This window comes from Rhea pennata, chromosome 3 (genome assembly GCF_028389875.1).
Source record: "Rhea pennata isolate bPtePen1 chromosome 3, bPtePen1.pri, whole genome shotgun sequence".
Lineage (NCBI taxonomy): Eukaryota > Metazoa > Chordata > Aves > Rheiformes > Rheidae > Rhea > Rhea pennata.
The window spans coordinates 19,498,620-19,519,189 of NC_084665.1; the positions used below are offsets into that span (position 1 = coordinate 19,498,620).

Below are 20,570 nucleotides of genomic sequence, written 5' to 3' on the forward strand. Positions count from 1 at the left end.
TGATTAGACTATCCCAAAAGCAAAGGGGAAAAATCATTTCTCTCCTTCTGTTTTTGAGTAGCAGTCCTATTGTTGATAGAAAGGAAACACTCCCAGGAAACACTCATTAAATACAAATTCAGGAAGTATTCTGATTTCAAAGAAATGGCACAGTTTAGTTTGAGTGAACTGTTTTATCACGGGTGTTTGGATCAGTTCTGATGGGGCATCCTGGATATTCCCAACCTAACTCTTGTGACAGAAGAAACTGCTGCCTGGGCCTCTCAGCAGCTGGTTCTCTTCTGTCCTTAATGCACTGTCCTTGGTTTATATCCTTTAAATGGCAATCGTCTGGCCAGTATTTGCAGCTTAATGCGAAAGGGTATTTTCCAGACTGAGCCATACATTAGAGTATAAATCAGAAAACTGATGCTCTCTCCTCTGCCATACCACCTCTTCCCCCTGTAATCTGACTCTTACTATCAGTACACCCTCTGCCTTAAAATAATAACGAATAAATTTTTATGATGTTTTAGGTATATTTAGGTCTTGATTTCTTTTAATACACATCTAATAAAAACTTATAATGGGCTTTGCTCAATAGTTTTCTGAGAGAAGGAACAGTAAAATATTTTTAAAACATAGCCTTTTTACAGCAGTGAAATGCTCTTTTCTTGAAGGATGCTGTATACTTTAATGTATGTAGAAAGTGCTATTAAAGGGAACGGTTGGACATGTTTTTTATTAATAATTTGAGAAGGTACAGTTTAATTTCTAATTGTAGTTCTGCCTAGCAAGTTGCGACGTGGGTGTTAGCAATTCCATATTCCAGCTCATTGACCTTAAAATAAGGATGTATGTACTGGCGCTGTAGGAATATTGAAGGCCACTTAACTTGGAAAACCTGTTTAAAAAAAAAAATCCTCTCATGGTCACTGCTTCAAGTAGCAGAGAGTTCACTTAATCTTAACTATTTTCATGGATATAACTGCCTAATTTTCTCTTTCTTTTCTTACTATTTCTTTTCAGCTTGAAAGTTCCATAACTACACTGTCTTTGCATTCTTAATAATTCTGGGAAGTATTGGTAGAAAAATTTCTTACTCTGAATTTGGGGATTTACCCCCAAACTGTTGCCAGTGAATTTCCAGGCACACTTTACAGACTATATAGAATACTTTAAAAGATTGGTTTTTGACTGAGAATCTGAATTTTTCTTCATGCAGTCCTGCTGCACATGTGATCACATAAGAAGATGAGATAACACCTGTGGTTTAAAAAAGTTTGGGCTTGTTAGAAGGATTTTCTTGATAAGTAGGATGTTCTTCATGTCTTACTTGTGGTTAGGAAGAGTACTTGCTGTATTTTCGAGCTATCCTCTACTATGTGTTGCATTTGCAGGCTGTTGTTTTAAGCTTGAGAAAAGCTTTTGAGTGACATGATTGTCCTGACATTTGATTTAATGAGATTCTTAAAACTATTGTAAGTAGTTAAAAATGATAGATATAATAAAACTGAATGAATACCATCATGTACAGCAGCAGCAGGTAGTTTATGTAGTAACAAAGCATTAAAATGAGTGAACAGGAAGAGAGGAGTTGAAAGGCTAGATATTATGTATCTTAGTGAAAGTTCACATTCTCTTCAGTAAACCTTTTGCTGAAAATGTTCCTGTTGGTAACAATAACAAAGCAACCTTCAGCTCTTCTAGGAAGAGCTAGTAAGTGCTCTCAGGGATTATCACTTATGGCCAGTAATCTACTACTGAATTGCAAGCAGGGTATTTTAGTTTTTTGGTCTGTCATAGAAAGTATTCAAAAGGAGTTAAATCAGTGATCACATTGTGTATATCATAACTGTAAGTTCCCATATTCATCAGGTTTGTTTTGGACTAATTCTCTACTTTTTTTTTTTTTAATGCCTCTTTATTCTTTTTCCTTTAGATGGCCTACTGAGAGATTTCACTCAGATTTTTCTTTTTTTTTTTTTTTTTTTTTTTTTTTTTTTTTGCCATAATTTTTCATGTTGCAAAAGACCAAATATTTAGGCTGTGTATCAGTACTGATAGTATACTTGTCTGGAAGTTTCCCCCAGACATCTAGAACACCATTTATCTTCTCAGAAGTTCAATCCTCTTAGATACTGCAGTCCTATCCCAATTTATACCTAAACTTGATAGTACCAGTTGCAAATTTACATATTCTATTAAAATGCACTTCCTGCCAACATGGATCTCCTTTGCCTTTTCCTTGTCCAAGTTGGTAAAGTGTGAAGACTGTTCTTCTTGGAGTTGTGTTTGGTGGTCTGTGGAAAATAAATCAGTTAATGGATTTTAAGGCCAAAGGAGACCGTCTGACCTCCTGTATACAACGAGCATAGAAATTGATCTAGTAATCCCTCTATTGATTTCAGTAAATTATTTATTAAACATACACCTTGCTGAAAGATAGCTAGCATTTGCTTTGCTTCCTGTATTGTTCAGTGTGCTTTGCACACTGCCACACAATATCATGGTCTTGAATGATTTCAACTGTTTAAAAGGAGATAGGGTGAGAAGTTTCTGATTAATGTCAGTACATTGAACTTGTAGATTATGTGGGAATCTCAAAGAACAATACAAAAGATAGGAAAAGGTATTGTTTTTTTTTTTGGGGGGGAGGCAATGTTTATATTATCCATTATATAGCATTTACTCTGAAAAGTATTTCATTGCTAGACTAAAAATATTTATTTTTGCCTTATAAAAGAACAGTTTTACAAGACACTAATTTTGGGAGCTCTGTACCTAGTGGTTGTATCCAAACTTTGTTCAAGTTCTGCTTCCTTTTGCTGCCTAACTAGAAAACAGGAAGGTGATCCTGAGAGCTGCAGTCAGATATCAGCTCCTTGGTACTGTCTTACATTACTGAGCCTAGAGTCTGATTCAGCATCAGGTCGGAGCAGCACAGAGCAGACATACCACAGCTGGTTGCAGTGACTGACCACTGCAGTAAGTTCAGCATGTGTATCTTTTCTAGTGCCACTGCTTCCCAGAATACGTATCTTTATGAAGTCACTATTGTTACATTTTTGTTCTTCTATGTCATTTTGTACTGAACTTTATCGAAGTAGGGGTTGTTTGCACTGGCTTTTTTCTCATCAATGATTTGACCTTTTATTTAGGATTATTCTATCTTTATGCCAGTTGCATACTTCATTGTCAATTACACTTTTCTTAAAATATGTTAAATAGTAAAACCTGATCCCCACTCCACTGTGAAAATATGTTTGCTTAGGAATGATCTCGTATCTATTACTTTGTGAGATTCATTGACCAGTTTTGAAGCCATTTAAACTCTGCTGTGTTGATTTTTCTGGCATTTTTTAAAACAGAATTTCATGTGTTACTAAGTCAAATGTTTTACAAAGGTCTAAATACATTACACAAAGCCTGTTAGTTTTCTGCAACAAGCATGTAATGTTACAAGAATATGTTTCAAGTTAGGCTGTATTTTCTGTTAACTCCATGCAGATTAGAAGTAATTGTATTTCCTTCCTTTGATTTAGAACCCTGCAGTAATGATTCTATTGATTAAAAAAAATTAATCTGACAGGCTGTATCACTTCTTCAGACCTTCTAAAAATAATAGCCTAATGCTGTATTTCTCTTAGAAATTCCCCATTTTTCTAGGAGTTATTAAAAATAAAACCTAACATTTCAGAGAATTCTTTTAGCTATGTCTAAGATACCTAAATATAATAAGCCTATATATATAATTATATGTTATAATATATATATAATCAACCACTGCTGATTTGTTAATATCTGCAAACAGTTATCAAGTAGTCTGTTAGTATACTTCAAAAAATGAGCTGTAATTGCTGTTGCTAAAGACAGTACTTTTGAATCACTACTGAGTATGTTGGTTTTACATCAGCAAAGTACTTAGAAGCATGGACTGTTTCTGAACATAATGTTTGGCTCACCACTATTCAATCAGTCAATTAAAAATTGTCTTGGCAAGAGGTTTCATTTTTGAATTTACTCGAGATTATGATCAGGGAATTCAGCTACGACAAAAACTGAAATTTGATCTGAATCACTGTCTCCTCACACCAGACATAGCTCTGAACCAGTATTTTCAAACAGAAATTGTTCAACTGCCTTTTTGCAATTTTGCCTAGCAAAAGCAGACTGTATTTAGAAATACTCTGTGTTTGCAGAGTCCTCAGTAGAACCTTCCTAAACATACTGTTCTGATAGTAGAAACTTAAAAGTTTTAGATGATTGCATAATGCTTGATTAGGAACCAAGAAAGTGGACCTTCTGGGTCCTCAATTTTAGTTTTGAGGGCATTAGAGATTTGTATAGTCATAGAATAAATGATGAGTGTGGGGTTTAGAGGTTTTGTTTAATGTTGTGGTTATGTTGGTATGAAGTTCATGGATGTCCCTAAAATTAAATTACTTTCGCTTACACATCATTGAAGCATAAGAGCAGAATTTTAATATCTTTTACAGCTATATTCATGCTATCTCTAGCTTTAATAAAATATCTGCTTCACAAAATATTAGTGTTAAATTCTTGTAGTATTTATCTAGGGATTTCACACACCATATTTAATAGGTATGTTGTTAAGCCAGGAACATCCGTTCCTGTATTTATTATGATAATTCTTCTTTCCTTTTTCTCCTCCCTTCTCACTTTTTCTAGCTTCTTCCGGATCCATAGTTAAGGGTTGGATAGTTCACTATTTCTTCTGATGGAGTGAAACGAACAGTTTCTGGAAGCTTTCAGCATTTTAATTAAACATGCAGGTACCTGAGGAGCAGTATATATTAAATTTTTTATTAAAAACATGGATAAGGTACAACGTTAATCAGTGAAGATGATCTTGCCCTTGCTTTTCTTAATGGATTATATTAGTCATTAGATCATTAGAATGAGTTCAAAGCGCTCCCTCTTCATCTCATACTGTCACTTTGCTAATACCACTCTCTTATGAGTCACCTTCCCTTTTAGGCAGTAATAAATTTTACCCCTCCTCTGTCTCTCTTTTTTTTTCCCTCTCCCACACCCACTTACTTGATTTGTTCTGTAACTTTCAGGGAAAGGCCATGTTACCTTGTTGAGGAGACAGAGAAAAATGCAACTGAAATGAAACAGCTAGGCAGTGAATTAGCTTTGTTGGTTCATATTCTGCTTTGATTTATATTCTTTCAAATGCTTTTGAAGCACAAAAGATGTGCTAGTTTCTAGAAATGAACACTTAATCTCATTTCCTTCTTCTCCCCCCACCTCTGCAATGTTGACATTAGTTGCTTAAGTGAAATCTGATTTATGCAATTGGCAAACGCTTCTGTTTGACACCTCTATCACTTCCCAGGTAGGGAACTGAGAAAAAAGTGCTTTGAGAAAGCACTTTGCTTCCTTACCAGTGTAGGTGTGTGCTTGGGAGCACAATGACAAACTGATTGGAGAAGTATTCTATCCTCACAGCAATAAAAGTACCTTCAAGACAAGGGGTGTGTAATAGCTTTTGGAACTGTTCAACCCAGGGACACTGGTTCAAATTTAACCAGTCATCAGATGCTGAAAATCAATGCCATCTGCAGGATGTTTGATAGTCAGTGGGAAATATGTTGAACAGCTTGATCTTTTCTGTGAAGAGCATTTGACCACATCAGCTGGCACTAATTGGCCACTCCTATTGCTGTCCTCAGCAGAGAAGCCAGAGGTTTGGCTGCGTTGTGTGCTCTAAGCTACCCTGTCCGTCCTTAGTATTTTGAAAGCAAAGTAGTATGTGAGAACACTTTGATAAACACTTTGATAAACAACAATCTTAAGCTATATACTTGTTCTTTGGAAAAACAATGATTTTCATACTTTAAGGTGGGAGATTGGGCATGAAAACTGGATTCACTATGAAATACCTGTCCAGAAAATACAGGACAGCAGTTTGAAACAACTGAAACTTGTTGCTGCATAGCTTGCTAAGAAAACTTAATTGGTAGTAGATCACCGAGTGACTCATAGGATAGGATCCTAATAAATATTATTTTTAAGGAAAGCCTACAGTCCTGATTCCCATGAATATTCTGTGTGCTAACTCCAGCAAAAGGGAAGTGTCTAAAAATAAGGTGTCCATCATGCAGTGAACAACCTCTGTTGCCTGAAGAATGTTGAACTAGCTGTCTTTACAAACACCATCTTAAGCCTGCTGGTTGCTCGTCTACTGATTTCTATTTGAAGTAGCTTGTTCATACTAATCTTGTCTATTTCCTGTCTCTTTCTTCATAGGAGTGAGCTACATCTTTTATATTTTACTTTCTTTCCATGGAAGTATTGTGTTCTTTCATCAGTCCTAGAAAGAAGCATTGCCTCCTAAGAGTTAATGCCCATCCAGTCAGAGAGTAGATTTGTATAGCAGTACAAACATAAAAGTTCAAATAGTGAATTAAGAATACAGAATTCTCTAAGCTACATACTTCCTAAGCATTCGAATCAGTCTATATGTGCACACAAAGCACTCATCAAATAATTTCCAATAGTGAACGTTTGTAAAACCTTCCATCTGTTTGCAGATAATTCATGACTAAATTAATAGAATGTTATTATGTTGTTCATTTGTTTATAGCAATGTGCACCTCTAGAAATGCCTAGATGAGATGTGCTGCAAAGTCCAGGTGTATTTAAAAACTCACTCACTCACTCTCACTGTGTCTCCTTCTGCCCCCTCTCCCCATCCAGTATGAATCAGAGGTATAGTTAAGACTTTTATTATTTGTTTTATGGTAGTTTTCAGGATCTGTGTTCCTGGGGAAAGGAAGCACAAAATTCATTAAAAAATACTATTCTTGTAGAAGGTTTACATGGAAGAGGTTGTTTCAAAGGTCAGGAAAAGTGATGAAAAGACTACAGAAGCTATACATTTCAGTGGAGGATTTTCAAACTGCTTCAGTGTCTTTTGGATCAGCCCCAGTATTTATTTTTTAATTTAAGATTGCTGAAGTAGCAAAACAGACTGTGTGACATGGTAGTTACATGTCTATGTCACTCCATGTACCTTCCATTCATTTTGCAGCTGAACACCGTTCTAAGGGACATCTGTATGAGGTGCATAGGCAGTAAGAATAATGCCATTTGAATGACTAACTTGAGTAACGTTAGTGATATTTTATTTTCCAGCTTTCTTCCCAGTGCAAAATGTGTCTTATCTGTAAGCTAGTGTACTCTGTGTGCTTGCCATTGTGAGGATACAAGTCATTGAGGTGGACCGTCTTCAGCAGCAAAATGGCAAAGTCTAAAGGTATTCTTCCTTTGTGAGGGTTTGTGTTCTAATATTTATGAATTTGCAGGACAGTTTTATTTCTTTTCCCCTAAGCAGAAGCCAACAGTGTTTTGTTTAAAAAACTGTTGCTGATGATAGTTGAGGACTTCACATGGAATACATTCCTCTCTACCAATCTTTTTTTGGTTGTATATGAGCTTCTTCATTTCTTATTCTATTTCATAGTATTACTTGGCACTATTAAACACTTGCTGTCTTTTTTCTTAACAAATGACAAACTAAATCCCTGTCTGTCATTTGCTTACATCAGAAAGGTATTGAAAATTAATATTTTCTGGAGCATGTTTAAAGGTTCAGATGAAAAGTACTACAGAAGTACAAAATATTTATTATGGCTTTTGTGTACATTTCTCTTGTAGTGTATACATATTCACCACACCACTAATTTATATTGACATTTATTATCCCAAAATATTCAGACTTTTTGGTGCTAGTCAATATTGTAACTTCAGTACAATGTAGTTTTTGAAAGGTTTTTTTTTTTTTGAACCACAGTATGCAAATCACAGCAGCAGCAGAATCTCTTGACTCTTCCCCCCCCCCCCCCCCTTAATTGAATTTAGCAATTACAAAGCCATGGCACCTGTGTGAACTACCAGATGTTGTTCATCTTTCTTCTATTCTCAATTAGGGTGTTGCCTGGTATTTTTTTTTTTGTTTCTTCTGCAGTGATTAATATAATAGAGTTATAATCTCACTTATAATCAAACTTTCAGAAAAGCTTATTGGATTTGAGGTGACTTGTATGCAAGCAATTTCCCGACAGCCAAACTAGATGCTTGCAATTTATGGGATGTCAATCCTTTATCATTTCATGGCCAGATACTAGCACATCTAATAGCGAGGTTTCTGGATTGCTGGATTTTGTTTTCTGTTTGGATTTCTTCTTTCCATTTTTAGGGAAGCATCTGTGCTTTATTAACTGCAGTGTAATTTTATAGGAGGCCCATTTTTTTTCAAATACTTGGTAATTGGCTTGTTATCAAGGTAGCACAAACTAATCACCTTTCAACATGAGTGTTCCAGGCACAGTGAGGTAAGGGGAGCTGGCTAGGAAGACTTACTTTAATGAAAAACACAGATAGATTTCTTTTTTAAACTAACTATTAATTTTTTTAAACTATATTCTCGGTATACTGGAAGTCACAAAATGCTTGAGGTGGGAAGGGGCTTCTGGGAATTGTGCTGTCAAACCCCCTGCTCAGAGCAGAGTCACTTGGGGCAGGTGCTGTGGACTGTGTTTAGTTGGGTTTTGAGTATCTCCAAGGATGAAGACTCCACAACCTCTCCAGGCAAGCTGCTCCAGTATTTGATCACCCTCACAGTAAAATTGCCTCTTGTCCTGTCCCTGGGTACCATCATCTTTACTCCCTCCCAGCGGGTATTTATACAGATTGATAAAATCCCCCTGAGCCTTCTCTTCTCCAGGCTGAACAGTCCCAGCTCTCTCAGCCTCTCCCCATTTGTCAGATGCTCCAAGTCCTTAATCCTCTTCATGGTCCTTTACTGGACTCGCCCCAGTATGCCCAGGCCTCTTTTGTACTGGGGAGCCCAGACCTGGACCCAGCACTGCAGGTGTGGCCTCAGCAGTGCAGAGTAGAGGGGAAAGATCAACTCCCTCAACCTGCTGGTAATGATCTCCCTAATGCAGCCCAGGAGACTGTTGGCCTTCTTTGCCATGAGGGCATACTGGTGGCTCACGTTCAACTTGGTGTCCACCAGGACCTCCAGGTCTTTCTCTGCACAGCTACTTTCTAGACGGTTGGTCCCCAGCCTGTGCTGGTGAATGGGGTTATTTGTCCCCAAGTGTGGGACTCTGCACTTGCCTTTGTTGAACTTCCTGAGGTTGCTCTCTCTGCCCATTTCTCAAACCTTCCTGTTGAAGTTTCTCTGGATGGTGGCACAACTGTCTGGTGTATTAACCTACTATTCTCACAGTTTTGTATTTTCTGCAAACTTGCTGAGGGTGCAGTCTGTCCCATTGACGAGGTCATTAATGAAGACATCAAACAGTACTGGCCCCTAGGGGACACCACTAGCAATGGCCTCCAGCTGAATTCTGTGCTGCTACTTCACAACCCTCTGGGCCCAGCAGTTCAGCTGGTTATCAGTCCACCTCACTGTCCATTCATCTAGCCTGTACTTCATCAGTTTGCCAATGAGGATGTGATGGGAGGCACTGTTGAAAGTCTTACTGAAGTCATCCTAAACAACATCCACTGCTCTCCTGTCCTCCAAGAAGCTAGTTTTGTCATAGGGGGCTCTCAGGTTCATCAGGCATGATTTTCCCTTTGTAAATTCATGCTGACTGCTCACTTGTGCTTTATATATTTAGAAATGGTTTCCAAGATTATATACTCTATCACCTTCCAAGGGATTGAGGTGAGGCTGACTGGCCCAGATCCTCCTTTTTTCTGTCCTTGAGGATAGGAAACACATATGTTTTCTTCTCAGAGGTGACTCTCAGTTGCCATTACCTTTCAAAGGTAACAAAGTGTGGACTTGCAGTGACATTGGCCGTGTCCTCCAGCACTTGTGGATGCATACCATCAGGTCCCGTGGATTTGTATATGTGCAGTTTAAATGTTCCCTAACCTGGATCCTCCTCCAGTGACTTCATTGCACAATCTCTTCATTGCTCCAGAATTTCTCATTAAAACTTCCCCACTCTCAGGGACCTGAAGGCTGTATGTAAGAGTAAGCAAAGGAGGTATTGAGTACCTTGGCATTTTCCATGTTCTTTGAAACCAAATCCCCCATCCTATTCAGCAGTGAGCTCATATTTTCCCTAGTTTTTTCTTTTGCTGCTGATAAATCTGTAGAAGCCCTTCTGGTTGTCCTTCATATCTTTTGTCAAATTCAAATTCTGGTGGGCTTTGGCTTTCCTAATCTGGTCCCTGCATGCTTGAACAGTGTCTCTATATTCCTCCTCAGTCACCTAACCCTGCTTCTACCTCCTGTATGCATTCTTTTTATGTTTGAGTGTTGTCAGGAGCTCCTTTGTCATCCATGTGAGCCTTCTGCCATCTTTGCTTGATTTCCTGTATGTCAGAATAGACTGTTCATGAGGTTCAAGGAGGTGATGCTTGAAAATCAACCAGCTCTCTTGGACTCCTCTCCAAGTCTATCTCCTGTGGCATTCTTCCAAGCAGATCCCTGAACAGGCTAAAGTCTACTACCCTGAAATCTAAGGGTTTGATCCTGCTTTTTGCCTTGCTGTCTTCTCCTAGGTTTCTGAACACCACCATCTCAGGGTCACTGCAAAGCTGCCTCTGACCATTTCTTCCTGTTTGTAGGTATCAGGTCTAACACTGTTTCCCCTCATAAACTTCTTGATCACCTGTGTCAGGAAATGATCATCAGGGGACTAGAGAAATCTGGGTTTTCTGTATCCTGCTGTCATGCCCCTCCAGTTGTATTGGAGTAATTAAAATCCCTCATAAGGACCAGGGCCTGTGAACATGAAGCTTCTTCCAGCTGTCTGAAGGATATCTCAGCTACTTCTTCCTGATCAGGCAGTCTGCAGCAGGCACCCACCACAACATCACCCACACTGGTCTACCCTCTAACCCTGACACAAATGCCCTCAGCTGACTCCTTACCCATCCCTAGGCAGAGATCCATGCATTCCCACTGTTCTGTCACATAAAGGGCAACTCTTCCTGCTTACCTTCCCAGCCTATCCTGAAGAGTCTGCATCTATCCATCACAGTACTACAGCTGTGTGAGCTATCCCACCACATCTCAGTGATTCTGATGAGACTGTAGTGCTACAGCTGCATGCACACCTCAAATTCCTCCTGTGTGTTTTGTTTTTTTTTTTTTTTTTCCTTTGGGGTTGGGGGAAGGCTGTAAAAAAAGCTGTAGGCTTTATGTTGAAAACATAAGCTCCATTTCCATTTAGCTAGGTTATAACTCATGACCTCATTTGTACAAGCTTTCAGTGTTCTCCTAGCCGCTATTAAAATTAGGGTCTGATTCATCAGTTACTTTAATACATTGGGCGGAAATAAATGATTGACTGGCTTGTTCTTAAATATTTCTACCCAATTTTTAACAATATAGTACTGCTTATCTGATTTCTATCTAGCTGTACCTGTTTGGCTAGGTATGTTTTCTCAGAGAAAGAGAAGTGACATTTTCTTGGCTGTGTGTTATATGATGACTAAAGTTCTAGTTCTCTGCCGTTTCCAAGTGAAGGAAGACATTCCTCAACCGCAGGGCATTCTGTAATTTGTATTTGAAACCTTTGGAAGAGGTAAAGTTAATACAGTATTTTAAAGAAGAAAAAAGTACACACAGCATAATTCACAATGTTTTTCATTTTTTCACTCTGAAAAAGTTTGTGGAATTTTATTAGCTCCTTTGCAAAATTAAATATTAATCAAATGCAGCATGTGGACATTTTTACAAATAATGCCTCTCACTAAGCAAGTCTAGTACATGAAGCAGTGGTGAAAATACAGTTTTACCATCATACTTCAAACCTGACCTGAGAATCCATCCTTAGAGCACTTAAAGCATACAAAGCCCTTTTTCTTTGAAACAGACCTTGCTAGGAAAGGATCATAGTTAAGTACCACTGCGAAGAGAACTGTTGGTATTAGCTCACTTTAAAGTTTCTACTTCCTAAGCAAGAGGTCCAGTGCTCATACTGTTTGCAATGCTGCTTTTTGTGCAAATTTTAAAAATGACTGAAGACTCAGGGATGTGTTTGTCATTTGGCTGCAGTCTGGAAAAGTATCAGTGTCCTACAGGAGAGCAAGAGATGGTGACTATGTGTCAGGCCTACCATTTCTGGCTGGCATGTGGGAGTGCTTAGCTCTCAGCAAAGACTATGAATAGTACATAAGAGTATGCTGGGGTCCTGCATCTCATCAATATTCCTGTTGCCTCCATCTAAGTCTGCTCAGTGCTGCACTTTCAGTTGCTCTTTCTATGCAAATGCTAAGAGCAGAAAGTGAATACTGCTCCATTTCTCTTGATGCAAGAGTGATTGCAGCTCTGTTTGTTGTATTGTATGCTGCCAAAAGAAGAAAGGTATTTTCCTTTAAGGCAAATGTTTAAAAGAAAACTTTTTCCCATTTGAACGGTTCTCACAGTTATTAGTTGTACCCAGAACAAGGGCTAAAGCAATTCTGAGGCTTAACCAAATTAAGTGTCTCAAGAGCTCATCCTCAGATGGAAACAGTTTGAAAATCTCTTTAGTTAGAAGGTTTCTGCAGTGTTCCCTCCTGGATCAGTTATGCATGCATTTCTAATGGGAAAAAAAAAAAAAAAAAAAAAAAAAAAAAGTGTTATTCCACCCTTTATTTTTATTTAAAAAAGGGTTAATAAAAACATTAAAACCTCACCAGTAATGATGAAATATACTGCCTATAGGAACTGTATAAGAGCATGTGTAAAAGAGCATGCTCTTGAACATGACATATATGCACAAATACCTTATTTATTAGTGCCTCCATTGTGATATGCTGTCAGCAGCAGCCTATTTGTACTGTATATAAGCTTGCAGTATTTACCTTTATCTAAAAAGAGAAGAGAGAGGGGGATCTATTCAATGAAGCTTGGGCATCTCCTGTAACCTTTATGGAGTCTCTGCCAACAACTGTGTAACAGCCTATAGCACATTCATTCTGTGTAAGACTCAGGTTATTGAAAAGCAATAGTGGTAAATCCTATGAGGCTGGATGTCACAAGAAATAGGAGAACTCCGTTTGTTCCTCATTGTTGTATTACAGCTTACATGTCTGCTGGCTCTAGAAGTTTATTCTTAGGGGAATTTGTTTTCATTCTTAAAAGAAGACTGTCAGATTGATTTAAGGCTAGAAGTGATGCTTTAAGAAAACATGGGTTTACTGAACATTGGATCATTTGACAGGTGGTCACAAGGTTTTGCTTGAAGTCAAGAAAAGCAGAATTTTGACCAAGTTTAAATAACTTACCCTTTGCAATAAGTTTTGGTAGCTTTGTGCTAATGCAGCCAATTAAGAAAGGGAGGGAGTATAGTCACGCGAAGAAAACTGACCTGCAGGTGTAATGCAAATTATATAACAGGGTAAAAGTGAATTGGCAGGTAATGTCTCTCCTCCCATAATAATATAGTGGTTTGCAGTGTCTACTAGCTTTTAAAAGCACCTCAGTCTCATTAAAACTAAGTCTCAAGCATCTCTCCTCATCTTTATCTGGAACACCAGTAACCTTCGTCAATTTAAAGACAGCGTGGATGATTTCCCAGAAGTACTTTAAATTTGCTTTGTTTATTTCTTACTTCCGTGTAGACTAGACTGTATAAAATGCTGTGCCAGGTTACTACACTGCATTGGGTTGTGAACTAAAGTGTTCCTGCTAGTGCTTCACTAGCAGGTAAGCCATCCCTGCACTAGAGCCAGGGTGAAGAGCTAAGGGCAAGAATAGTTGCCTCAAGTTAAGCTATTCCCATGTATGGATCAGACCTCTTTGGGCTCATAAATCTCTTCTATACTTCTTGCATATTCTGGCTAATGCACCTGTTCATTTCAAAAGTAACATTCACTGGGATATTTGCTCTATAGGGGTAAGCACTAGGAGGTATTCAGGTTTTAATGCAGGTGGAGTCTAACAGCACAGAGGTCAAAAGTCACTGTGTATCTGCAGTACAGGAACCATGCAAGTGACATTTATATCACCAAAATGTCTTGCTTCAGTGCTGATAAGAGTAGTGGCTTTGAGATATGGACACACAGAAACCATCAACTGGAATCATTCTGTCAGATAGAGGCAGCTTCTAAACTCTTGAGTGCTGTCCTGGGCTGGGTAAAATTTAGGTGTGAGCCATTTCAAAATCAGTCTACCATCCAGTCCTTGTTCTGTTATCTCCTGGCTAAAACTGGAGTAGGGAGATACTCTTTTAATAAGATAATACTTCCCTCTGTCTTCAGCCAACAGGAAACAGCTAGAATGGAATTTCTGACTTATGCTGTATCTTAGGGAAGTGAAAAGATGATGGAGTAATTGTAACCAAGCAAGATAGATACGTGAGTCATAACCTTTTTAGTGTAACTCCGTTTCTAAGAAATCAGAATGTCAGTGAGCTAAAGGTAATTTGTTGAGAATGCCAACAGAATGGTGAGTCTGAATATTTGAATTGCTCTTACTAGGTAATTTCAATAAGAATGAAAAGTGAATGTAGGTGATTAGAAGAGTCTGTACCACTTTCTGGGGCTTTCCCAATCCCCCTCGCCCCCCAACAATAAGGTATATCACTTCCTTGCTTTGATTGTGAGACAGAAATTCTAAGTTGGGTTGGGATGACATTTCAAAGACTTTTTATTATTCTTTTCTGGTGGTTCTATGAAGAAGAAACTTGTGTGAAGAACTGTGGTTAATTCTGTTTAGTTGAATTCCGAGTAAAGTTCCTCCTTTATACTTAGGGTTTTTGCTGTCCAATTTTGTTATTTTTTAAGATAAGAAATTATCTTTGTAAAAGTAGAATTGATTTACAGGCATTCTGAAAGTAGAATTATAACAGGTAAGGATGATTGGCATGCTTTGTTCGGTGGACAGATATCCCTGTGTCTGTGGCTTTTTGGAATTTTAGAGCAAGAGTTGTACAGCCTTTCATCCATGATATTCATTGGGATCTGGAACTTCTGTAGTTTGTGTTCATGTGAAACCCATACTGAAGCCTCCTGGATATTTGCCTGCAAGAAGAACGCAGAGCTTGGTTGTTTGTGCTGCTAACAGCAGTGTCCTATTATTCCAGTCAGGTAATTTTATTCGGAGTCCAAGAGTGGGTTAGGCAGTTTGTAGAATTACTAAAGAAGAAGTAACTCCTTTCCACCATAAATGTGATTTCTAAATTAATCACAGTGCAATCCAAGTGAGAGGAGCAAACTGAAGAGAAGATGTGAGGCACAGAAATTATGGTTTGTTATTATAGGGAAAATATTTTGTTTTGAGATGCATGTGCTTTGGTCACTGTTGATATGACTGAAGCTCCTCATTGTTTTATTGTGTACTGTAGTCACTGTGCATTCATAGCTACCAGTTGTCTTTTTTCTCATTCTCTTAGGCTCTTTGGCACAGGGTTCTGTCTTCTTAGGCATTATCTGTAAAGAGGTTTGGCCTTCAGTGAGACTCCTAAAGCCCTAAAGAAGTATGTGTTAAAAATAATACATTACTCTTCCTCAGTATATATTAAAGCATTTTTAGAAAGAGGTGCTGACATTTATGACAGTCAGCTTAGTGACAGATGATATTGTAAAGGTGAAGTACTCAATGCACTTTTGTACTTTGGCAGGTAAAGACTGCTCTCAGACTTTTGCGTGTAACAGCATGGTTTCAGGAAAGGGGCAGCTAACACTGCCTGCTCCCTGATGGGGAGCATCAAATTAGGGACTAGCTAGAGAAGCTGGATTCAAATCCATGGAGTGGATACACAAGTATGCTGAAAGAGTGGGCTGAGGTGACTGTAAGGTCTGACATCTATGAGAAATCATTGCTGTTGAAAGAGGTCTTTGACAACCAGAAAAGGCCAGTATTATATTCATCTCTAAGAAGGGCAAAACAGAGGATGAAGGAAACTTTAGGCTGGTCTGCCTCACATGAATTCTTGAAAGGAATGTGCAGCACATCCTCTTGAAATCTATTCCTAAACAAGTAAAGAACAAGAAAATAATTGGGAGTAGTCAGCATGGGTCTATCAAGGACAAATCATGGTTCATCAGTCTGATGGCCTTCTATGTCAAATGACTGGCTGTGTGGACAAAGGGGAACAGTGGATGTACTTTACCTTGGTTGTAGTAAGATCTAAGTCACCATCTTCCCCCAACAATGTCATTTGGGAGGTGAGGAAGCCTATGGGATGAACAGCCTGTAGGGCAGGTTGAAAACCAGCTGGACTGTCAGTCTCAAAGGCTCATGCTGAATGTCTTCATGTCCATTGGGAGCCAGCAAGGAGCAGAATGGGGCCAGTAGTGTTCAGCATCTTCATCTATGACCTAGGTGATGAGCCACTGGGTGAATTTGCGGATGATACCAAATTGAGAGAATGAGGAGGAGCTTGGCTGACACACCAAATGGCAGAGCTTTGCTCCAGAGGGACCATGGCAAACTTGAGGACTGGGCTAACAGGAGCCTCGTGAATCCCCCCAGGGAGGAAGGTGATGCTCTGCACCTGGCATGGGGCCTCCTGCAGCAGTGTGGGCTGGGAAGCAATGGGTTGAGTCGTCCTGCTGGAGAGGGCCCGAGGGTTACAGAGGACACCAAACCATCACAAATAGGGAAGGCGGCACACTGGGTGGTGTTTGGAGGCACATGGCTAGCACTGAGAGGAATTGTTACCACTGCCCTCTACCGCAGGTGGTGAGGGCCGCACCTGGGTTACTGTGTCTAGCCTCAGCTCCCCTTCGCAGGTCGAGAGGGATGTGGAGAAATTGGCAGGGCTGGGGAGAGCTACCAGGATAGCCAGGGACTTCAAGCACGTCGTCCCTGAGGGGAGGCCAAGGGAACCGGGCTTGCTAAGGCTGAGAAAGAGGCGACTAAGAGGGGAGCAGCCTACAACTGCTTCTGCTGAAGAAGTATGGAGAAGTCTGATGAAGACAGCAGAACCCAATCTATCTCAGTAGTAGCAGGCAACACAAGAAGATGATACAACAAGAAGGAGTGGCCAGAGTTTGCAGTTTGGGAGGTTCAGGCTGGATGTTGGGGAAGAGTTTTGCACTAGGAGGGTGGTGCGGTGCTGGGACAGGTTACCCAGAGAGGCTGTGGGACCTCCATCCCTGGAGGTTTTCAGGATGTGGCTTGACCAAGCTGCAGCTGCCCTGGTCATCTGCTATTGATGGTCCTACTCTGAACAGAAGGTTGGGCAAGAGAGATGCAGAGGTCCCTTCTTCCAATTCATGTGAGTCAATGATTCTGTTATAAAATAATAACAGTAATGGGCAGGTCATTTCCTTCCTTGTAATGAAAGGCCCTTCAGAGGCCATAACTGTATCCAGGGTTCTGGAGTCCAGTCTGAGCTCTGATCTCACTATGACACACTGCCTTCATCTGAACCATCCTCCTTCATCTGTGTTACCACCTCTACAATAAAAAAGGAAATTATTTTATTTCATAGGTTAAGCATATCAGGTAGAATTTTAATTAAAGAGCTAACTGCAAGAAGCAGGTGAAAACAGCACTTTCAAATGACTTTTGCCGTCACAGATAATGTAGTTGACAGTCAAGTGATTCAAAATACTGATTCTGTGTGGTGCTTGATTTACTGCATGAAGTAGGCAAGTCACCTCACTTCTGAACTGTGTTTCCTTATATGCAAAATGGATTTTGAGGGTCCTGAGGTTTAATCAGTTTGCACAAAATTTTGAAATTATAAAATGCTATCTAAATGTGAAATTTAACTGTGTTATTGGATAACACTTTCTGAAAGTGCTCAAATGGCTTAAGATAGGGAGGCCTGGGGAACGTTAATCATGTGTAAGTTCCTCCTGGACTCTGTTTCCACAGTCAAACCAAGAGATTGCAGTTCTTTCTTTGCCTGTGTTGGGCTATTCTTCCAAAATGCTAGAGCATATAGAGGAAGGGTGCATGTCCGACCTGTCTCATCTTTACATGCAGCCAGAATGCATAATTGACAGAAGCCCAGGGCTGGAAATGTAAAGGACTCTGCTGGGTGCACTGCCCCGCAGCATAAATAACACACCGTGTTCATCTTTCTGTGATTTTAAGGAGCTATTGTCAGAAATCCATGATTGTGATCTAACCATTGTTTCAGGTTCTCTTGAATAAGCTGAACTAAATCAGTTATTATTTAATGAGGAAATGTTTCTGTGCCTTGCATAGGTGAGACATAGAAGTTGTGGGCCCAGTAAATAAGAAAAGAAGGGAGCTTAGATGGAAGTTGAAAAAAAGTCTCCTTGTTTATCAACCATTGTAAAGGAGATAAATGTGTTTTGTTTCTTAAATAAGTTGTTCTTTGTTAACAAAGCCAGTGATTCTATCTATTCTGGCATACAAAAAAACAGGAAGAAGTCTGAGAATTTCTCATGGGTTCAAGAAAGATTGATGCTTATTTTAGAAAGCAGATTTGAGTCATAGTTTATCTTAAAAAGTTTACGAAACTCAGATTTATGAAATCCACTAAGATCCAGGTGAGTTTATGAATTGTCAAATTTCATTGACTATCAGGAAGCTTTTGGCTATGTCTGTCAATGTACAGAGAAGCTTTAACCCATTCTCAGGCCTGGGGGCAAAAAAACATTGTCCCCTTTCTTGTCTGTTCCTTGATAAGGAGTGTGTGGGTGAAGCTTGCTTTCCTCCTCTACATAAACATCAAGTGGGGTTTTTGAATCAGCAGAAGGAAAAGTAGCAATCAGTAAGAGGGAATGAGAAGACTGGGCCACAAAAAGCTTGTGCAACCTCCATTTCTTGCCATCTGTAATCAGTGTGCAAAGCCACTCTTTTTGTGTCCTTGCAGCAAGGACTTACAAAAGCACAGAAAATATAAGGAAGCCCTGGAGCTAAAAAATGTGTCAAAATGGGCTTGCCAGACAAAATTGATGTGCAGAGTTGATAACTGTAAGGCATGGAGACTAGGAATGGCAGAAGGCTAGCTAAGCCAGCAGCATAGGCAGGGATTTAGAGACAAGTTTTATATTGTCCAAGATTCAATGAGCTCTGGATAGGATCATTATCTTTCCCAATACCTTTGAGGAGAGTTGGCCTGCTAGTTGTCTCTATACATGTATGTGGAGAGGCTGACAAGGAGAGATTAAAATGTAAAAGACATCAAAACATGTTGTCTTTTCAAGATTTATTTGTCTTTGAACCAAATTAATGATTCTCTGAGGGTATGAGCTAGGACTCTTGTGCACTTGAGATTGACATGGCAGCCCTTATGTGACAAGCTTAATCCTGGCACAAGGCAAAAAAATGAGAATGACTATACCGTATAGCTATAATTTTGCCCTTCTGTTATATATTTCTAGTTCTTCTGGGGGTAACTCACAAAACTTGCTCCTTGTTTGGTGTGGGTTCTGACATTACAGCACGGTGAATGGCTGTAATACCCATTTTATTCCAGACACATTTCTTTTCAGATACTTGTATGTCAGAGTATTGTCAGACTTCTTAATTTTTAAGCTTTTAGACTCCTGAGTGTAATCAAATAAGCACACTGCAGGGCAAAGTCGTAACTAGAGGTACCGTATTAGGCTTTCTTTCTCATCCTTCCCTTAACTGCCGTGCGCACTAGGAAGTATTGGAAACACATTCTACCTCTCTGTTTTTATTGACGGAACCAGCTTCCTTGTAGCTTTCCCTCTAGGTCTTTGTTTCTTGCTCACAATGATGGGAAATTCTCCAATCTTCTAGTCTCAAAACAGAGATCTCAAAAGTAACTTGCTGTTTGCCTTTGTCGGCACCAAAAGAGAAGATGCATATTGGTTAATCAGCTGTGCCCGGCTAAATTATTTAAACACTCTTTTGTCATTCTCTAGGAAAGATTTTTAATTTTAGTATTGAATTTTAAGGTTTTAATTAACTAACTGCTTTTTTCAGTTGAGTGCTTTTCAGCTGGGAGCAAACATGCTGGGTCATTTAGGAATTGGGCTGTAACAGCATCTGGCTCTAGCTACCACTACTGAAGGCAATACCTGGAGCTTTAAGTTGTTTTCTTCTTCCTTCTGACTTTTCCCTACTGGAAAACTGACTAGACTGCTTTAGGAGAAAAACCATCTTTTACTGTTGCATGTCTAAAGTATGTAATGTGATGCGATTCAGCTTTCCATATGGGGGAAGGAGGGCTAGTGATTATTGCAATTTAAACTGATAAATAATGACAGTATGTTTTGCCTGTGGTCTAACAGCATTCCTTTTGTCTTCAGCTCACACACTAGCTTGAGTTCTAGGAGAGAAAAAAGGAAACTTACAGAAGAGCTGAGTGAAGTTTACTGTTTTGAGACGGCTCCTTGTGTATGTAAGGCTTCAGAGTTGCTTTAAGAGACTAGGTAGATTAATAGGGAAATTTTCTGGGATTGAAGTGTGAGAAAACGGATGGCTCCTAATTCCCAGCTTCATGTAGTGCTGCATTTTTCAGTGATCACAGTAAATACTGGTTGTTTAAGGGACATGGATTTACATGAGTGAACACTTTGAATTCAAGCAGAATTATATAGGGCAAATTAAATATGCCTGCTGCCTTACTGAAGACAGACTTTGACTTTATTTTGCTTTGTTTCAGTCTTCAGGCCCCCACCCCATCCCTTTTTATATTTAGGAA

At 39.3% G+C, this 20,570-nt stretch overlaps 1 protein-coding gene across 1 annotated transcript in view; it reads left to right on the forward strand.

The window, feature by feature from the left end:
* The window catches only part of ALK (ALK receptor tyrosine kinase), a 319,150-nt gene that overhangs the window by 122,311 nt on the left and 176,269 nt on the right, over positions 1-20,570 (forward strand). Inside the window, exon 5 of the mRNA XM_062573543.1 lies at positions 6,074-6,083. Within this exon, the coding sequence (XP_062429527.1) occupies positions 6,074-6,083 (10 nt within the window). The remainder of the gene's footprint in view (positions 1-6,073; positions 6,084-20,570) is intronic.